This window comes from Acomys minous (genome assembly GCF_964271855.1).
Source record: "Acomys minous genome assembly, chromosome: 1".
Taxonomy (NCBI): domain Eukaryota; kingdom Metazoa; phylum Chordata; class Mammalia; order Rodentia; family Muridae; genus Acomys; species Acomys minous.
This window is the reverse complement of record NC_140483.1, coordinates 17,592,043-17,612,916: the sequence shown is the minus strand read 5'-3', so window position 1 is coordinate 17,612,916 and position 20,874 is coordinate 17,592,043. Positions and strand designations below refer to the sequence as shown.

General features: G+C 41.2%; 1 protein-coding gene across 6 annotated transcripts in view; it reads left to right on the top strand.

The window, feature by feature from the left end:
* The window catches only part of SDCCAG8 (SHH signaling and ciliogenesis regulator SDCCAG8), a 204,073-nt gene that overhangs the window by 109,807 nt on the left and 73,392 nt on the right, over positions 1–20,874 (top strand). For 4 of the 6 annotated variants that reach the window (XR_014774792.1, XR_014774793.1, XM_084758220.1 and 1 more), the window contains 3 exons: positions 9,380–9,507; positions 11,515–11,623; positions 18,675–18,806. The exons of 1 other annotated variant lie outside the window; for it this stretch is intronic. Coding sequence is in view for 2 of the 5 variants with exons in the window: in XM_084758220.1 (XP_084614346.1) it covers positions 9,380–9,507; positions 11,515–11,623; positions 18,675–18,806 (369 nt within the window). In the remaining 3 variants the exon portion in view is untranslated. The remainder of the gene's footprint in view (positions 1–9,379; positions 9,508–11,514; positions 11,624–18,674; positions 18,807–20,874) is intronic. One more of the 6 variants, XR_014774791.1, reaches the window with a different exon arrangement.

Sequence of the window (20,874 nt, the reverse complement as noted above, 5' to 3'; positions counted from 1 at the left end):
CTGGTAAGCACGTACCTTGTGAAGGAGAGGAGACCGAAAATGTAGGTAAGAGTTGTCACCCGTAAGTGTTACAAAGCCAAACAGAAAGAAATCTACTTACTGATCAAAAGCAACATTTACCTCATTGTGGAGAATCAGACTGTGGGAATCTAAAGATACTCAGGTCTATTGTCTCCCATGGAAGCCTAGCATTTCTCAGCCCCATAAAGGACAAGTGACGCAAATGCTGTCCTGGCATTGAAAGTAAGCATTGTATTTGGTGTAGGTCACTTAAGAAAGCACTGGCATACTTAATATATTTTAAACATATTTCTACTGTAAACGGCCAGTATTCTGTTGCCTAGAGTGCTTTCATAAGGAAACACCTCTATCCTTAACACTCCATACCAGTAAGCATTACTCTGTCATATGTGATAAATAAGTTATTATAAAAATATACTTAATAATAATTATTGCTGTTATACCATATTTACCAATAAATTTAATAACTTATAAAAGATCCCAAATCTTCTCCATGTATTTTCGTATCCTGTAAACTAACTTAAGATTTTAATAACAGAACAGGAATTCCTCAATGAGCCATATTACTTGAGAATGATACACATCCTTTGCTTGGTCATAGAAATTCCATTGTAATATATATTGATCCCATTAGTGTTTGATTTGAAGTTATTCACCAGGTAGATTGATTATGAGGAATACCTAAATATATTGATATTTTACAGGGGGGAAAAGCATAAAAATGGATCAAAGACTTCAGTTCATATGGACAAATTATGGATTGAAGATGAAAAGTCAAAATCATCATCTAACTTATTTATGTAGTAGCAGATTTATACTCATTTTTAGTGTGGAAATTTGTCACATGGTACTGTGAAACTGGCCATAGAAATGCTTTCCAGGTCACAGGAATTTTGTCCAACAAGCACTTAATGCATCAGAACCCACCCCTACCCTGGACCAATGAAAGAAAGCTAAACAAAAAACTAGTGACATGTGCATTTGGTGTCCATTTAGCCTAAGTATATACCTATGGTTTCTACCACATCTAAAGAAGCCATTGTAGAAATTGCTCTTACTATTGCTGTAGTAATAAGTGCTTTTCCTGCTTCTAATGTTGTCCCTTCCCCATCTGTTCCCTCACTGCCGCCAGAGTGATCTTTCTCAAGCACGGGTGTGATCACAACACTCTCCTGCTTAAAACCCTACATTGGCTCCCTATTTCCCTCGGGATGAGGGCCTTAAAAATAGCTTCAAGTTCTGGCTCCTGCTTCCATCTCTAGTCTCATCTTTCTTCAATAATCTCCCCTCCACCAACTGCTCACTGCTACCCCACAACATATATACTCCAGCCTCCAATTGTGCCAGATGATTGCAGTCTTCCAAAGGCACCTGGCTCTCCTCGTCCCTGGGTCTTTGCACATGCTGCCCACTTTGCTTGTCACAATATTCTTCCCATCCTTCGTAAGGTGACTTTCTGCTCAGGCTGTAGGATTTTAATTGTCTAACCTCCTGATTTAATTGTCTAACCCCCTTTCTGTTACTACCCACTCCCTCACTCCTGTCCTGTCTACCTTGAGTAAACAGGAAGAATTTATGTCTATTTCAATATTTACTATACTCTGATAGTTTTGCACTTTAAAGAAAAAACATTGCTTATCTTGTTGACTAGACTAAAAATCCTTTCAGGGCATGGTCTGTATTTTTTGTGTTTATTTTTTGACCCATCTTCATACATGTGTGTTTTTCATAAAGTAGTTGCTTGAGTGTTCTCTGGATGGGCATTGCACTTTTTGAGTAAACGTCAGCTCCCTGTATATAGGACAGCATCACAGAATGGAAAGGGCACTGGACTTGGAGGCAGAAGACCGGTCTGGTTCCAGCTCTGCTAGTTAGCTAGCGATGCAGGTGGCTTTGAGCAAATCCTACTGTGGGGCTGGGCCTAAGAGAGCTTGCTGCTCTTGTAGAAGTCCACATTCTGTTCCCTTAACGCACACTGACAGTTGGCTCACAAGGACCAGTACTATAGCATCAAACTATCTGATGCTCTCTTCTGGCCTCCACTAGCACCAACCTAAATACGATGTACACTCATACACATAGGTAAAAATAAATATTTTAAAAGCAGAGGAAGGAAATAGCCTCAATGCCCTGAGCCTGACATGCTTCCTGTAAAAGAAGTGTTTATCTTCCATATCTCTGAATTCATTGGAAGAAAAGACATGTCCTGTGAAAACATAAGGTACAGGCATGTGCAGGAAGAAGCCACAGAACCTACAGATTGGCTCTAAGGGCAGGCTGGTGACGCTCAGAGTTAGAGCGCCTCCTAGTATGTTTAAGCCTGCATGCAAACGTGCGCACGTGCATGTGCATACACACACACACACACACACACACACACACACACACACACACACACACACCACACACCACACACACGGCTGTACATAAATGTGAATAGAATGTGTCTAACATCAACAGGCAGTATCTAGTTGGATGTGCACCTGCGTCCTTCTTTGCCTTGAAGGTGAGTTCTTGAGTGTTTTGAAACCTCTGTAAGAATATTTTTAGGAGGAGATGTATTTTCAGAGATGTTTTTGTTGAAAATTTCCTTTGTGTATATTTCTTTGAAAGAAATTGACCTCTTTTTAGTTTTGCTTTCTTTCCAAGAACTGACTCATGCTTAGATCTGAGTCTCAGATCTCAACATTGCACAAAGTTCTGACACAGTTTCCAGCTAGGAAAAGAAAAGCACTCTATTGTAGAAAAGATGAGGGATGCCACTGAGGAAGGAGGCCTGTGGAGCCTGAGGCCTTTCCTGGCTATTCCTCCCCAGAGATTTTTGTCATGTACTTAAATACAAGAACACAGCCACTGTTGGCAGTACTGCCAGCAGTCTCTTGGTTCATCCCAAAACATGGAAAACACTGCGCCGTCTGTTAAGGTAATGACTGGTTTGTAGTGCTATTACTTTGCATAATAATGATGATAAAGCAAAATGACATTCTTAGTTAACGTGAGGATTTTCTCATCAATTTTTCTAGTCAGTAAAAAGTACATGTGCATCTGGGAGAATTCTCAGGGTGTTCTCCTAACAGTTATGCATTCGTTCATCTGTTCATTTGTCCGACGAGTATTTATTGAGTATACAGTTGTATCAGGCATCATTCCAGGTTCTGTAGATACATTCGTGAGCAAAGCAAAGGTCGGCTCTCTGTGTATTCACTTTCCAGATAGATGTATACATACTGTCTTTCCTAGACGTCTTACCAGTGTGAGGCAAAAAACGTATTCATGATACTGCTCAGTGTTGTTTCAGAGGCCAGTGGACTTCTCTCTATAAGCTGCACCCACTAGAAGGATGTGGCCCCACACATGCAAAACAGATGGAAAAGTGGGAAGAACTTTTTCCCTTCAGGATATTTCACATGAGACTCTCACATGTGAATGACTGAGTGGGACTTGTGAAGTCTTCTAACCCTCTGTAGTTTCTCTGTCTCTCTTCTAAGTGGCTAAAGAGTGGCAAGTCTATGGATGTCAGAGGCAGAGTCCTAGAGTCCCAGGTTACATTTTAACTAGGAACTGATGTGTATAACCTTTAATATTCTTTACTGTAAGATAAAGACAAAAAGACAACCTATCTGATGGGGTTGGTAGGAGGGGTACATAAAAGACGGAAAGATTTTTAGTTTATGATAAACATTAATAAATGCTAGCTTGTTGAATGATCAGACCCTAAGGGGGTTTTAAATTTTTTGCCCATTGTTAATGAAGAGCCCAGTATTAGAGAAACACTTGTTTTTCAACAGCCACACAAATAATGAAGTAGATGCCCTAGGTTTCTCGGTTTCTCCATTGGAATGCACAAAAAGTGCTTCCTGGACAAATGCTGATTCCAAGAATGCACAAGGCCATATAAAGTGAGCCCACGGGATCCTGGGACAGAAAGATTAAAGTTAAACAAGGACAATGAGGACATGGCACACAGGGAGCAGTTTGAAATAAACAGTCAAAATGGATTATCATGCATAAAGGAAGAAGTGAGAACTCCAAAGTGAGATCAGTAAACTCATCAAGGCGAAAGGAAAATTCTTCTATGTAGGACAATAACTAACCAACTGACGAACTAATATGCACAAAACAGTATGTGCAAAGAATTATGGAGTAGAGAAGTCATTATCATTAGATGTGGAACGTAGATGAGATGCTGTTTTACAAGGCGATATTTGCGTACTATCCACATCTTCCGACAGATTAATTTTAAAGGAGAAAGCCTTAACTTTCCAAAGGAGAAATCTGAAAGAACTCACCCAACCCCATCCATTATGAGGCGGCCTGACACCAGCTCACGTGGGTAATCATGATGTGTCTCTGGTAGGCAAATACACGCTGCAGTAGAAATGTCTGGAGTGGGCATTGCTTAACTCCACAAATGAGAGATTTCTTTCCCAGCCCCAAGAACAGTTATCAAACATTGCCAAGCATGCTAATGATCCAGACCAAGTGATCTCAAGACAAGTGTTACCAATATGAGACAAATGGGTATGAAGTGCCCAAAATACCACCTTCACCGAGCTCTTACCTTCTGCTTCTCTTAACATTCCTTCAAGAATAGATTTCGGCTAGTCAGTGTGTAAATCTTGCAGAGTTTTGTTGTTGCAGCTGTTCTTTCTTGGTGGTGGCAGTGGTGACATGAGAGATAGGACATGCTAGGCAATCGCTCTGCCACCAAGCTAAACCCCAGATTCTTGGAAGTTTCTTCAACCAAAGAGGTGACTACTTTAAAATAAACACTTGATGCCTCCAAGATACTGTGTGTGTGTAATAGTTGCATTTCAGGTGTTAGAGGAAAGGTAGAGAGATGTGGCGGGTGGGAGGGATACCTTAGTCACCACAGCAGATAGTATTGATGGCACTATTAGTCCACACAGTGATGGACTGGAGGCCCACAGACCTTCTATCCCAGGCTGATTGTTGACTTTAGAATTGTCAGTGACTTGATGAAGAGCTAACAGGTCACTTTTGTTCTGTTACATGTCAAATGCTAAGATTTAAAATAATAAGTGACATGGAAAGTAAATTATAAATATCATTGCCACTGTCTTACAAAATATAGTCAGCCAGAAGTGTAACTGGAAAAAATAGGAGAAAAAAAATCAAGTAATTATATACTTTGATATTTTTGTTGTTGTTTTGTTTTGTTTTGAGCTAGGCTCTCTATCTGGCTGTCCTGGAACTCGATATGTAGACTAAGCTGGTCCTGAACTCACAGAAATCAACCTGCCCTTACTTCCTGAGTGCTAGGATTAAAGGCATATGACAGCACACTGGGCAATTTGGAATATTTTTGAAGCCTGTTTAGTACCTGCTCTTTTATTAAAAACAAACAAAAAGTTCCTTTCATGCTAGTGCACGTCTTTAAGCCTAGCACTTAGAAGGCAAAGGCAGGTGTATTTCTCAGGTTTGAGGCCACTGTAGTCTACACATTTCAGGCCAGCTGGAACTCCATCCTCAGCCCTGCCTCAGCACACATGAGCATGGCCAGCACCCATGCTGGTAACACAGAAAATGAAGGTGAGTGTTCCTATTTTTACAGTATTTGCTCCTTTTTAAAATTAGCTTTATTAAATAAATTTAAGTACAATAAAGATCAAACGTTGTTGAGACAGGAAATCATTAGCTAACTCAGGTTGGACTCAACCATTTCCAATGCTGGGGCCACAGGCATAAGCTGACACACATGGCAATAGTCACACATTTCGGATATGTACTTAAATGTATTGTAAGAAGTACATAACGTGTTTGAGCTATCCACAGAGCCTTTTGTGGCAGCCCAAAACTTCTCTCTCTCCCTTCTCCTATCAGCAAGGCCTAGAAACATGACCCACCTTGGTTTGGTACGATGGAAACATTATCACCCAGGGCTTACTAGTCTAGAGTATTAATTACCAAGACAATAAATATGGCTCTGGTGACCTGCTCCTCTGAGCGTGCTGCTTTTAGGGTCCACCTAGGGGTTGTGTGTACTATAGCTGCTTCCATTCCTGCTAGGGTTCTAGCGTCTCTCTGGCTAGCCTATGCCACATACTTGATTCATATAGCAGGTAATAGGCATTGAGGCTGTTTCTAGTTTTGAGCCAGTGTGAATATAATTACTAAGAAATTCCTTACCACTGTTGTTTGAGTTCTGATTTGTATAAGTACAGCTATATTAAATGCGACTGTCAGTAACTGTGAGAAAACCAACAAGAGAAAACCAACTGGCAGTCGGGCTAGGACTGTCCTCATGAGGGAGTAAGCCACTGCGTCTGTTGCTCTCTCAGCTTTCTACAGCTTGGTAGCCTTCCCCCTATACATTTCTCATGGAGTATTATTCCATACACATATTGTTTGTTTGTCTTTGTCTAGTTTAAAATTCTGTCCAGAGTCAGGGCCCACTAAGCCTTTTTTATTTTTAGTATACGCGATGCCTAGTATAATGTCTTTTACAAACATGATAAAGTAAGTAGTGGGTCATTTGAATACCCAAGTGTTTTTTTTTTTTTATTATTTAGGTTCATTATTACATTATCTCTAGGGTATAATAAAAGAGTTTACTTGAAAAAGGATAGTTTTATTCTTACCTATGCATTTATTTATGGCCCTCAAAGTTTTTAATGTGAGTTGTGTTTTCCTGTTGTTCAGCTCTAAAATGAGATGGTTACATGAAAGAGGAAATGATTTCCCTTCATATCTGGAGTTCCAAGATTTCATAAGAAGCTGACCTAAGCAGAAAGAACTTATAAGGGGAGAGGGCAGCAGAGGAGCTGGCAAACAGCAGTGTACCAGGCATGGAAACAGCATGCATACCTTTCTCAAGGATAGTGGCAGTTGAGGGGGGGCAGAAGACTAGCCTGTTGATGAGGGGTCTTTTGTACAGCGGTATGGAGTGAGCTCAGCTAGCCCATGGCCGTGTCTCTAGTCAGTCCAAATGCCACTTGCTAGGCAGCTTCTCACTGCGGGGATTTACCATCATTTATGTTGGAAACCGTGATTTCATGCTTGCATTATGCAATTTCTATTCTGTTTCTGTCATTGGAATGCCCCCTTCCTCTCTCAGTTACACATTCAACAGGGAGTCTTTTAGTCTTCTCATTTGCATGTCTCTAGCCTCTGCCCTATACTCTAGACCATACTCTGACTCAGACATGGGCACTCACTGAAAGAGGACAGCAGGCTGGCTGTCAGTCTCTGCAGCAACATGACCTATGCCCTGCAGTGCTGTTAAGAGCTGATCTTGTGTGAGCCCTCTGTCCTAACACGCTGAGAAAGTTTTGCCTGCTTATAGAGGACTTGGACTGTTGTTCAGTCCAGCTTCACCTACAGATGTATCTGTCCCTCTTTTGCCTGCCTTTTCCCTCCAAACCTCCCTCACCCCCAGTACTGCAACTTAGGACATAAGAACACCCAGTCATTTAACATGCACTGCCCATGTTTTATGCGCTGAGCACTGATCTGGGCTTAGGGTAGAGAAGGTTAAAGATTACATGTTACAAGGCATGTATGCTGTCACTATAGGGTGGCCATCCATGGCAGAATAGCTGCTTTAGCCGGAGAGGACTAGTGTGCATCGTGTAGGGGGTTGGGTGGGTGGGCCAGGGCATTCCAAGAAGAGGAAGAAACATGTACAATGATCCTTAGCCAGAAAATACGTGGTGTGAAGGGGGAGGCAAAAGTAGCTTCGTCTGACTATCCATTTGTTGCGAGATACTAGTTTGGAACTGAGTGTGAGACAAGACCTTGGAGCACGTCCAGGGGGGTGTTGTTGTTAGAAGTACCAGAAGGGACCTTATTTCACATTTAGCATGGACCCCTGATGATTCCATTTGAGTGAGGTGTGGGCGTATTTTCATTCTGGAGCCTTACACTACAACATTACCACATGCATTGACCAATCGCAGTGCAGGCTTTCCTTATGTTGCCGTATAATTAGAAGCCAGTGAACTGAAGTTCCACAGCGGTACATAGACTGGTAGTGCTAGCTCTATGGAATTGTTTATTTTTAGTTTGGCAAAGGCTAGGCAGTAAATATCTCAATTAGTAAACTAAAGCAGCATGGATGAGAAATGCCCACAAGGAGATCAGGAGTTTGAAATAACTGAGTCACTTAATTGAAGGAAATGTTCGCATTGCTTCTCGTGGAGCTTGAAGAACCCACCCAGCAAGAGTTCAGATGTGATGTGTCTGTGTGACAAGGGCCCAACTTGTGTAGGAAGCTCCTCTCTAGATGGGGATGGACCTGAGTAGGTAGAGTGACCGACACACACAAAGCCCTGGGGTCAGTGCTGAGCCCCTCATAAAGTTGGGTATGATGGCGCGTGGGTGGAAGCCAGCCCCAGGAGGCAGAAACAGGAGGATAATAACTCCACAGCATTCCTCAGCTGCACTCTGCCCACACGAGAACAGGCCCAACAAAACAACAGCAAAAGGCAGCCCACTTAAAGAGAGCCACCGATGGGATGCCGCCTTCCTTCTACAGTTCTGTCAGCGTGACCCAAAAGGAGACTTTATTATGAAGTAAGTGATGAGGGAAAGAGCTGCTGTTCACACCCCTGTCCCATTCACAGCGTGCAGCCTGGTGCATGAACAGACCTAATGAAAGCTGGCATGTGCTGCTGGCCTCTCAACAGCCTCCCCCAGGGTATTTGAAGTTACAGCTTACCTCCTGGAAGAAAACCACAAGTAGTCTATGAGGCTTAGTTTTAAAATAGATTTTGCTTAGACTAAGAGTTAAGTCATGTTCTTCCTAGAATTTCACCAGTTTAGGAAATAGTGACCATTCAGAGGATGAAAGATTAATGATAGTAGGAGACAGAAAGAATAGAACAAAAAAAGCATTATGGGCTGTAAAGAAGCAAAATGGGGCCTGGCAAGATGGCTCAGCAGGTAAAGATGTTTATGAGGTAAAAGCCTAAGGGCTTAAGTCCTCTCCCCAGAGCCCACATGGCTACAGGAAAATAACAGCTCTGCTGAGGTGCCCTCTGACCTTCAAACATGCACAATAACATGTATGTCCATACACAGGCACACACACACACACACACACACACACACACACACACACACACACACGGTTACAAATACAAGTATTTCATGGCGATGATGATTTTGCTTGAGGCTTTAAAGCTTCACCCTTCAGTCCCTCTGGCGTGTATGATGTACACTGTCCTTTGCGGTCTCTCTTGGGCAGAGTGGGGAGACTACAGGAAGATGGGCCTCTGCTGCTTTAGTCCACTGCCTGTCTGCTGTCTGCGCTCTGTTCTCTGTGCTCTGTGGGGGAATGATGGAGGTCTGTGCACCTGCAGATTATGTCTCTGTCTGTCTCCTCTCCATTTTGCAGACTGGAAAAAGATAGCATTCAGCAAAGCTTTAGCAACGAAGCAAAGGCTCAAGCCCTTCAGGCCCAGCAAAGAGAGCAGGAGCTGACACAGAAGATGCAGCAAATGGAGGCCCAGCACGACAAAACTGGTGGGTGGTAGGGAGAGATTAGAGCCTGGGCACTTGCTCACAAGCCAGGCCCACGCCTTACTGTGAAATGACATCAGGAACACCTGTAACCTTTGGCTGGCCGAAGGGAGCAGATGCTAACTACACCGGAGATTCCGAATTACATATTAGTTAGCGTTTAAAAGAGAAAATGGAAAGTATTGCCCACTGTCTGTTGATTTCAGAGTGCTGCTCTCACATCTGTTGCACCATCTGGATTATGAGTTTATTTACCTGTGTTCAAGAAACGTAAAGCTGAGAGAGACCACAACAAAGTAGAAAAACAAAGGGCTGGTTTTTGGCTGGGTTTTCAGGCACACATGTTATATAAAGAAAATAGCATCAGAGGCTCTGCGGGAAATGCTCTGAGCTTACAGTTAGAGTCTCCTGAATAGCATTGAACAGTTCCCACAGTACACACATTATAGCTACTCTAAAAGCCTAATGAGTTTGCTTCAGCATCCAAACTGGAGAAAAGCTTTAGCCATTAATCGGTTCTTAATTCACTGTCGCAGCTGGATGTAATTCAGTGGCTCCAAATTGATATGTTCCTTTATTTAATCTTTGCAGCTTCGAACATTTTTAGCATTTGTATGATTCCCCTCCTCCCCCAGTGCAGCCGAGAGTGATGCCTGCTCCTCTGCATTTGTCAGCTTCTCAGAACTGCTGTTAAAATTCACTAATACAAGGCATTGACCACAGCTGGCAGCTTGGCTAAAACTCGCCATCTTTCATCACGTTGGCACTGCTCTGCAGACTGAGTTGGCCAGTAACTCTTTACCTTTAATTTGAAAGTAAAATGCACTTTGAAAATAGGCAGTTTGATGTGTGCAGTCGGAGCGTTATGTAGTTCCTTTCGCTTTTGAGTTGTGTGTTCACAGACAGTGTGAGTCAAAACAAGACAGTGTCAGTCATTATAATTCCACACCACACACTCACGCTGATTGTACCATTAAAACAAAAGTTTAATTGATCCTGTCTCTTCCAGAAAAAATGTTGCTTAATTTTAGTGCTTTGATTTATTTTGCTTTGTATGCTATATGTTTTTCCCCCGATCATTAGCTAAAATTTTAAAGGAAAATTACTTACAGATGAATTTCACAGGATTTATTTAATGACATCATAAAAATTATTTCACCTATGGATAACCTAAAGTTCATTAAGTGATGTAGTTTCTTATAAAGTAGCTGTCATGATGCCTCACAAAGAGAGCTGCTTCTTAGCATCTAGCTAGAAGAAATGAAAATCCACCTGATTTCGTAGGTTTTTTAAAAACTAAAATACAAAGAGGAATTCATAGGAGAAATTGTCATTTGGCCCACCACTAGCAGATTCTTCCTGGTCCAAGAGTCTTGGGCAGGATCTGAGGGTTGGGTAAAATTTTACTGTTAAATCATCTTTAAAATCTTATATTCTTCAAATACACATCCGTCACACTCTCCTCAGCCTCTGGGCAGCAGCACGGGCTGTTAAAGTGTGATCGGCTAAAGTGTGAAGGACAGTTGTGTAGTTTACCTCATAAGCAGAGAGTATGCAGGCTCCAGGGGGAGATATGGGCAGATAATAACAGCAAGCCCCCAGTACAGTGTAACAGAATTCCTCGGTTTTAGTGTCGAATTATCTGGTTGTGAGAATTTTTGACACTGTTTATAGTAAAATTGTCAAAATAAAAAATATAATATCTTGCATACTTCAAAAATATAAGCATTTATGATTTCGTTTGAGATATTTGACAGTTTATGAGCATGCTAAAATGTTACACAAGCTGATATGATCAAAATTGCTGATGGTATACAATTGTATTATGAAAATAAATGTCTCACAAGACCTCGTGTCCCGCCAGATGACAAGTCCTTCACTGAGGACACTGGTGGTGATCTGGTGGCTCTAGGCAGGGCTTAGTGATCTGAACACGTTAGCACCAGGCACTGGAAGCCTTGCAGACCGAAGCACAGACAGCTCATGCTGGTGGGTTATTGTTATTTCCAGAAAGTGAACAGTATTCACTGCTGACCTCCCAGAACACATTTCTGACAAAGTTAAAAGAAGAATGCTGCACTTTAGCCACGAAACTGGAGAAAGTCTCACAAAAAAGCAGGTAGGTGATCGGGTAACATTATATAATATCTTTAGAATATTGTTTACTTGATACCTAGAGTTTCGCCTTAAAATTGTATTTTTACTATACTGTAATTTAACATTAAAATTTGTCATCTATCAATGTAAGTTTTCTGTGAAAGTAGGTTTCTCTGCATGCACAGTTTTGTGGTCGTCCATCTAGATACCCTTTCTACCCCAAGGATAGCCTTCGGGGCCTTGTGCTTGGTAGGCAAGCACTCTGGTCTGGAGCTGCACCTGCAACCCAGCTTTCTTCATGGTTATGTGTACTGAGTTACTTGGCTTTTTACAATGTTTCACATTTAAAACCCTGAAAGCTCAGGAACAAAGACCAAGATAACCATTGCCATAATAAAGAATACAAATAATTCAAGCAGTTTCACAATCTTACATTGATATAGGTAATGCATTTTAATCTACTTCCATAGTTCTGCAGGAGCACACAAAGGCTATCTTTAAGGCCAACAATTTGGGACATTGAAGAGGCAAAGGTACTTGGTATAATGCATACTTAGCTCACACAGCAGCATAAGATAGTAATTAGCTTCTTTTACAGATTGAAAAAGCATAATTATTTGGATAGCTTGTGGGTAGGAGAGAAAGAGAGAGATGTGGCCTACATGTTGCTGTTACCAATGTCTAGAGTCTTTGCTAAGTCCATGGTGATATATCTACTATTAAAGAAAGATCAGGCTTGCTGGATATAGTGACATCCACCTGCAATCTCAACTACTTAGCGTGCCAAGGCAGGAGGATTTCTCCAGCCCCAGAGTTCTAGGTCAGCCTAGGTAGGCATCATAGCAAGTCTGTCTCTTAAAAGAAAAGAAAGGAGAGGGGAGGGGAGGAGAAGAGGAGAGGAGTGTTCAGTCACAGCATTAATAATTAGAAAGGCTAAGAAGGAAATTTTAACCCTTAAATTCCTGTAGAAAAGTAGACATTCTTGGTATGTAATAGTTAAACTGAGAGCCAGGGCCCTGGCCTTTATTTTCCTTCTTTAAATTAATCAGTGGTACACAGTACTAGTATAGTGAACTTGAACCTCGGCCCCTCTCAGTCCTGACTGCTACTTTGTACACTGAACATGCTCCTACATATCTGACACATAGATGGCACCCAATGCATATTTATTGAATGAATGATAAATGAACGAAAAGAAAAAAACAGGTGTGCTGCTACCCTCGACATGCTGGTCTGATTTCTGGTGCCAGCCTGTTCCATTGTGGGTGACAAGCAGTATGCAGGAGAGAGCTCTTTGGGGTTCACAAAGAACTGAATTCTGGTTTGTCATGGTTTAAATCCTGGTTTGTCTGTCATTTTGCTGTGTATGTAACCTTGACTGCATTGCCCTAAACCTCAATTTTGTCATCTGTAAAAGTACATCTAAAGCCATGTTGCAGGACAGCTATGAGATTTAGAGGTACATTTAATGACATGAATGACAGACATACATACACACATTTACTGTCACCCCTTGATAACCACAGGGTGTTGGTGGCAGGATCTATACCATACCAAAATCTACAGATAACAGATGTTCACCTTCGTAAAACAATGTACTAGTTACATATAACCTGCTTATCTCATCCACATTTTTTTTTTATGTTTTTGTGGTGTTAGAAATGGAGCCTAGGGCCTAACAATGCTAGGCTAGTAGTCCAGCACTGTGAAACACCCTAAGCTCTCTCCCATATACTTGAAATTATCACTAGGTTACCTATAGTGCCTAATACAATATAAATGCTGTGTGATTCATTGATTAAAAAAAAAAAAGTAACCATAGGAAAATGCTTATGTATAGACCCAGCATTTCCATGTGTGGTTGGCTGGACTGCAGCAGAAACCACAGCTGGGGAAGACAGCTGCAAGCCCCCGGCACAGTGCTTGCTCTCCCCAAAGTAAGGTACAAGGGCTGCTGTCACAGCACACACTTCACTAACTGGGCAAGAGCGGAGAAACATTGTCTAATGAGCAAAGTCTGTTTTGTGATGAAATATCTGCAGGGCTAAACAACCCTGAGAAGGTGGAGGTCATGACTTTGTGGGTCAGGCTCTAACACCTGGTTCTGAGTCTGAAGGATTAAAATGTAACTTCTAGAACTCTCCGAGTTCCTTCAAAACTAAGGCCTTCCATACAGTGAACATGCAACAAATGAAAACTTTTTATATGTGCTTCACTGAGCAGCAGCCCATTGAATAAGTTGTGATTCCTAAGGTCTGGTGCTTGTGCACTCTTGATTTCTCATCAGTCCTACCTTGTTTTTCTCCCAGTTTCTAAGGAATTAAGGCATTTTTACCCACTCCTCTATGCCCTCTTGGCATTCTATTTTGATGTTACCCTCTGCTGTGAAACCACCTATAAAGCCCCAAAGACTCATAATATTCCCCTTAAAATAAGAATCATAATGTGATAAGCCTGTCCCTTGAGGACATGCTTCTATCGCACCAGACTTTTAGGGTAGATAATTTCTGCTGGCCTTGAGGTGAGGAATTCTTAGTTTCTAAAGTTCTCTCATGGAAACTCAGTCTCCAGAATAATTATTTAATGCGTGTAGTAATTTTGGTTCAGGTTTTTCTTAAAGTACTATAGTACAATTTTTAATGAAAATAAAACATGCTTTTTTATTGATAACAAAAAGATATTTCCCCCTTTCCTGGCTAAAATTTCTCTAAGCATTCTGTGTTATTCAGAATGCCACATTAAACAAATGGATTCAGAGCATTGAAAATATGCTTTTTCACTTACAGATCTAGGCATTTGACTAGAGCCATGAGGGATCACAGGAGAAGCTGACAGCCTGGGCTCCCCATGCCTATCCGTCCTCTCTGCCCAGCCTCCTGCAAGGCTGCTCTTGAGAAATGTACTGTAATTGTGTGTGTGTGTGTGTGTGTGTGTGTGTGTGTGTGTGTGTGTGTGTGTGCACGTGTGGGCGCGCGATGTGTTTTCTCCCCAAGTGAACTGCACATCGCATTATGACAGTGATCACTGTGTCTGCCTCAGAAGCCTCTGTAGCCATTAGCCAGTACTTCCCAGTGTATTTCTTCCACCCTGTGCACGTAGTGGTGCCTGAAACCCCAGGGGCTGTGGATGACATAGCCCATTTTAAAATAAAATCCGGATTCATCCCATGCTTCTTTTATAGTTTGTTTTGACCATCAGACAAAATAATTCCATTTTGTTTTTAATTGGCACCAGCCAGCCATTCTGGCTGGTTGTAGTTTAGCCTAAACTTTAGCTACGCCCTCCTTCCGTACCCTGCAGTGCACAGGGAACTTGTATAGTTGCAAGGCTGCGGGGGGAGGAAATGGATATACTTAAATATCTCTGCTACAATTGATTTTTCTTTATCTAAGTTATGTTAGTGTGCTCCCAAGACATTTTGGGAAATCCACATTCAAATGTTAGAGGCATAGTTAGCACTACGATCTAAACCCTGGTCTGGAAAGCCCTGGGGAATCGTGTGCACTGGCTGAGGGTGAGCTGTGCCCACGCCGACAGAACCAGCACATGCTGGAGAGCAGGCACACTTCGCTCTAGGTCTCAACCTCTCTCTCCTTGCATGCTGGAAGGACAGGACCGAGCACAGACCTGGGTCTGCGTGATTTTGCCTTCCTCGTTTTCCTGTCATTGTCACTTACGGGTTGCTAGGCCTGTGGATTGATGTCTACTGCTGCCCATTGTGTATCTGTGATTTGCGTTTTGTAATTAAGAGGAACAATGGGAGTCCGTGGGGTCTCGTTATATATAATGGTTGGTTTAATTTGTTTCACTTCTATCTTGTTAATTGTAAATTGATCATTAAGATTTGAATTCTAATCTGTCACCAGGGTTGTGAGTATTGAGGCTGGAGTAATGATCCTGGTTTTAATCACTGATGATGAGAAACAAATTTTATAATTTCGGTACATATTGCAGTTCATATATTTTAACACTGTATTTTATGGTGTTATAAATATTGTTAAATGACTTTTAGTGTAGTTTTACTATGTGGACTATAATGTATAAATTATATTACTGTTTTGGCAGCAGTAGGTATCCAACTGTGTGAGTTTAATTGAAGTAAAAGAACACACACCCGGTTGAACTATTTTTTTCCCTTGCATGTTTAGATGATGTTAGGTTGAGCTGCTACAAAAATTATATTCAACAAAAGGAGACTGACATTGGCCTTCTGTTAATTGTTACCAAAAGTCAAACCAGAATCCAAAAGAATAAAAAATTAAGGTGTCATATTTTCCTTTAAAGGCAATTATCATTGTAGTCTGAATTATAGTAGTGAAATGTCTTCCACTCATGCAAATGCAATTACACTCTATAGCTGCTGCATAAAATGCAGGGAAAGTTCATGCTTCTGGAAAGCCAGACATTACCAACATTCCTGTGAAAATGAACTAGAGTCACTTTTCCTTTTAGATGGGAGTAGGGTAAGTGCGGCTTCCTGTTTTCTCTTTTCACTGTGCAAACCACCAGTTGTGTGAGTATATTGTCAGCTCTACCCAAATAAAGGAGGCTGTATGTACACATATAGTGAGGCTGTGCTGTATGACCCGAACTGGTGGGCAAGTTGCCATTTTAAAGAAAGGAGAAAATCCAAAATACACAAGGCAGGAAAGATTGCTACCATAGCACGTATTATAGTAGTCTATACTTTAAGTCACATTTTTATTTTGTGCTTACTGAAGATATCTCACTGTAGGGAATCCTAAAGAACAATTAGGAAAAAATGTTTTCCTGGACATTACTATCTCAAAATAATCACTGCTGCTTTTGACATGCTTCTTGTCAGTCATTTTTCTGTGTATGTAAGTGTGCTGTGTAAGGTGAGTCATATCACGGTAGGTACACACAGCTGCTTTCCACCTGTCTCGCTAAGGAACACTTTCTCAGTGACTACTCCAGGAAAAAAATTGTAATTGAATTATTTGTTTGTATAATAATTCACCAGATGTTTATGGCATTTTCAACTTTTGGCTATTTGTAGCAATAATACAACTATAACTTTATATATAATTAAAATTTAATGATTCTTTTAGTAGAGATGCCTAAAAGGGAACTGTTGCTTCAAAAGCCAGACACACTTTTCAAGCCTACTAATCTGTATTATTTTGCCAAGTATTGAATTAATTTTTTTTTTAGTACATATGTCCCTGTATAAATATGTGACCGCAAAAAAGTGAAAGATTCAAAGAAAAAGGAGTCAGTGTGGGTACTGCCCAGTGGGTGGAACAGCCCCTTTAGAGCTGGACATTTTAAAAATACAAATTCATTATAAAAATTGATAAAATACAGAAAAAAGTGGAGAAACAAAGGGGAAAATGTCTACCACCCAGAAGTTATCAGTATTAATATTTGGTGCATATCGAAAATAACTTAAGTGTAAAATTGAATTGCATTGTGCATGATGATTTTTATTGTTTCCTCTTTCTTATCAAAACATCACATTTTAGGTCAATAAATAACACTTATAAATACTCATTATCAAAATCCTGATCTGCTGTAATATAAGCAAGATAACTGATGTCCTGTTGACAGAATTCTGGATAAAGTTTCCATGTTGGGTCATAGACCAAGATTCTCCCTATAAGCAGTGCTACAGTGACTATAAACATAAACATATGGCTTTTCAAATATATGGTTTTCATACATAAACATTTTATATTTTGATATTGTAAAGTCTATTTTTCTCTGTGCTTTTCTTTGAAAATGGCACCTTTCTTGTCAGAAGCAGCCTGAGAACATGTGCCGGGTTCTTTCCCATGGATTTTATTCTTCTCCTAATATGGTTTAGGGATTTTTTTTCCTTTTGATATTTATTTCAGCATATGATAGGAAATGCTAGCTTGAGAAGAAATACTAAATTCAAATTATTATTATAGCTTCATGATTTTGAGTGGATAGCCATGAGCCATGCATTCGGGGATGTAAACTATTACAACTATGTGTGTATTCTTACAAGGAGAGGCACATGCAAAGCGTGCCCAAGCTGAGGTTAAATGGCGATAGAGCTGCCTATTGGTGGCTCTGTAGCCCAGCCTACAGAGTGAGCTGTAGGACAGCCAGGGCTACAGAGAAACTCTGAGGGGAGGTGGGGCAGGCTGTAGGCCGAGAAGCCACACCCTGTCTCACCTGCAAACTGGTAAGAACGGGGACACATGGAGCATAGATCAGAAAGATGGACTCTAAGGAGACATCTGGGTAAACAGAGGCTGTTTCAAAGCCATGCTGACTTGTGGAAAATGGAGGCACTGATCTGAGCAAGCTTCCTTAGCATGCAATTGAGCAGGGATGAAAGTGCGTGAACTAACACTGTCTGGCGCCTGCGGACTTGTTGGTCTTTGAGATGATCAGTTTGTGGGGTATGATTTCTCTTTGCAAATCCACTAGAACAAACAGTGGTCATGCATAATAAAGCAGTCCTTTCTGGGAAGGGAACTAATTTCATGGTGAAAGTATTTTATTAACTTAAAAATTACTCATAATGTAGACAAACTAAAACTGTGGCTTCTGATGAGACAGTAGACATGAGGACATTTTTCTTAGATTTTTTTTTCCTGATCTTTCTTAAACAATTGATCTCTAAGAGTTGGGATTGTCATTCAAGACATTGAAGATAAAGTTTATGCCCTGAAAGACATCAACTGTCAACACAGGAAACATCTGATGATTTTGGTCTCAGTACAGGTCGTCCCCAACTCCCATTACAGGCCTGGCTGTGTGCAGTCTAGGAGCAGGGTGAAAAAGGGACAAGGATGTTACTTTCGAGATCATAGACGTCTATGGCTACACCAGTCTCCCCATTGTAACTAGAGCTCTCCAGCTTGTCTCTTCAATGATGTAACTGGAGTCCCTAAAATGTAATATCCTTCTATTATGCATTTTGATTTTTTCTAAAATATTTTTGACATGAAACAATTTTTCTTTCACTATTACTCAATTGTAGAGGTTAGGGTAATACTAAGATTGATACAATAGAAATACATTCTAGTAGGCTAACTCTCTAGTATCTCCTATGACTGTGTTTCTACCCTCTCTAGAGCAGAAATAGTTCGACTCAGTCAAGAAAAAAGATACATGTGTGACAAGCTAGAGAAGTTACAGAAGAGAAACGATGAATTGGAGGAACAGTGCATCCAACATGGGAGAGTGCATGAGACCATGAAGGAAAGGTAATGTGGCTCTCCTGACCCGGGATGGGTCAGTTGCATACTGAGGGTGTTGAGTTCCTGTGGAATAATTAGAAAATAGGATTGTTAAACTAATCAGGTATATTCTCAACACCTAAGACTCCCCTATAGTTCGCTCCTGAAATTTGGGGTGTTCTCATTGCAGGCAGAGAAAGGCACACATTCTGGTCCACTGTTTTCTTTTTGTTTTTAGTTTATTATAATTTATTCAGATTACATTCTGAATGTTATCCCCTTGCTTGTATCTTCCTGTTTCCAACCACCACCCCCTCTTCCGCCCTGTTCTCCTCCCCTAGACCTCTTAACAGAAGGGGACCTCCTCCCCCATCATATGATCACAGCCTATCAGGCCTCATCCTGATAGCCTGCTTCCCCATCCTCTGTAGGGGCCTTCCCACCAAGGGGAAGTGATCAAATCTGGGGCCCCAGAGTTCATGTCAGAGGCAGTCTCTGATGCCCCCACAACCTTGGAGAATGAGCTGTCCATTGGCTATATCTGAACATCGTCTAGGTTCTCTGCATGCACTGTTCTTGGTTGGTGCATCAGTTTTCAGGCCCTCCTGGGTTCAGATCTTCCAGCCTTGATAGTCTCCTTGTGGGGCTCCTGAACCCTCTGGGTCCTTCCATCCCTCCACTCTTCCATACAACTCTCAGCACTCCACCCAGAGTTCAGCATCAAGTCCCAGCCTCTGTCCTGATCCTCTACTGGGTGGAGTCTCTCAGAGGACGTCTATGTTGGGCTAATACCCACTTATAAGTGAGTATATACCATGTGTGTCTTTCTGGGTCAGGGTTGGTTACCTCACCCAGGATGACCATTTCTAGTTCCATCCATTTGCCCGCAAATTTCAAGGTTTTCTTGGGTTTAATAGCTGAGTAGTATTCCATTGTATAAATGTACCACAGTTTCTAAATGCATTCTTCGGTTGAGGGGCATCTAGGTTGTTTCCAGATTCTCACTATTATGAATAAGGCTGCTAAGAACAGAGTTGATCAAATGTCCTTGTTGTATGGTGGCACTTCTTTGCCCAGGAGAGGTATAGCTACAGCTGACAAAGTGCTAATATCCAAAATATATAAAGAACTCAAGAAATTAAACACCACCAAACCAAATAACCCAATTAAAAAATGGGGTATGGAGCTAAACAGAGAATTCTCAACAGAGGAATATCAAATGGCTGAGTAACACTTAAAGAAATGCTCAATGCCCTTAGTCATCAGGGAAATGCAAATCAAAACGACCCTGAGATTATATCTTACACCTATCAGAATGGCTAAGATCAAAAATTCAAGCGACAGCACATTCTGGCGAGGATGTGGAGAAAGGGGAACATGCCTCCATTTCTGGTGGGAGTGCAAAACTTGTATAACCACTTTGGAAATCAATCCGGTGCTTTCTCAGAAAACTGGTCCACTATTTTCTGAATGGATTGGACTTAATACAGAACAGTAGGGAAACCATCTCCTTTATAGTATACATTGACTGTATTGTAGCATAACAAGACTTCAGACCTTCTCCTTAGCTCTTAATCTCCAGTATATCATAGGTAAGGTAAAACATGCAGAAGAGCTGAAGAGGGCTAGGCCTTAGTTGAGGTTGTACTGTGCAGACCAGTGGCTTCTTTTAAGTGGTGTTTCTTTAAGCCAATCAGTCAACATACCTGAGCTTCCATGTCTACCTATGTGCTAGTGTTGATAATGCTTTTATCACACGATGGAGTAAGCTACTGGCCACCTACTAGATCCCCTCAGTGGCCACCACTCTCTTTCCAAGAGACACACTTGGCAGGGAGTAATGGATTTGCTGAAAGTCACATATGGAATGCATGGTAGGGTTCAAACTCAAATCTTGAGTGATTGACTCCAAATTCCTTTTCCTTTTTTTGTAGTATTTGGTTGGCACTTTATTTTTATTGTAATATATCCCCCTTTATGCATACCATTTCTAAACCCTGGTCATAGAGGTCCCCCCAAGAATAAAGTCTACATATTTTGTAGCAACAATGAGTAGATTTCTGTAGACTTGCATTGCATACTGAGCAGCTTTCAG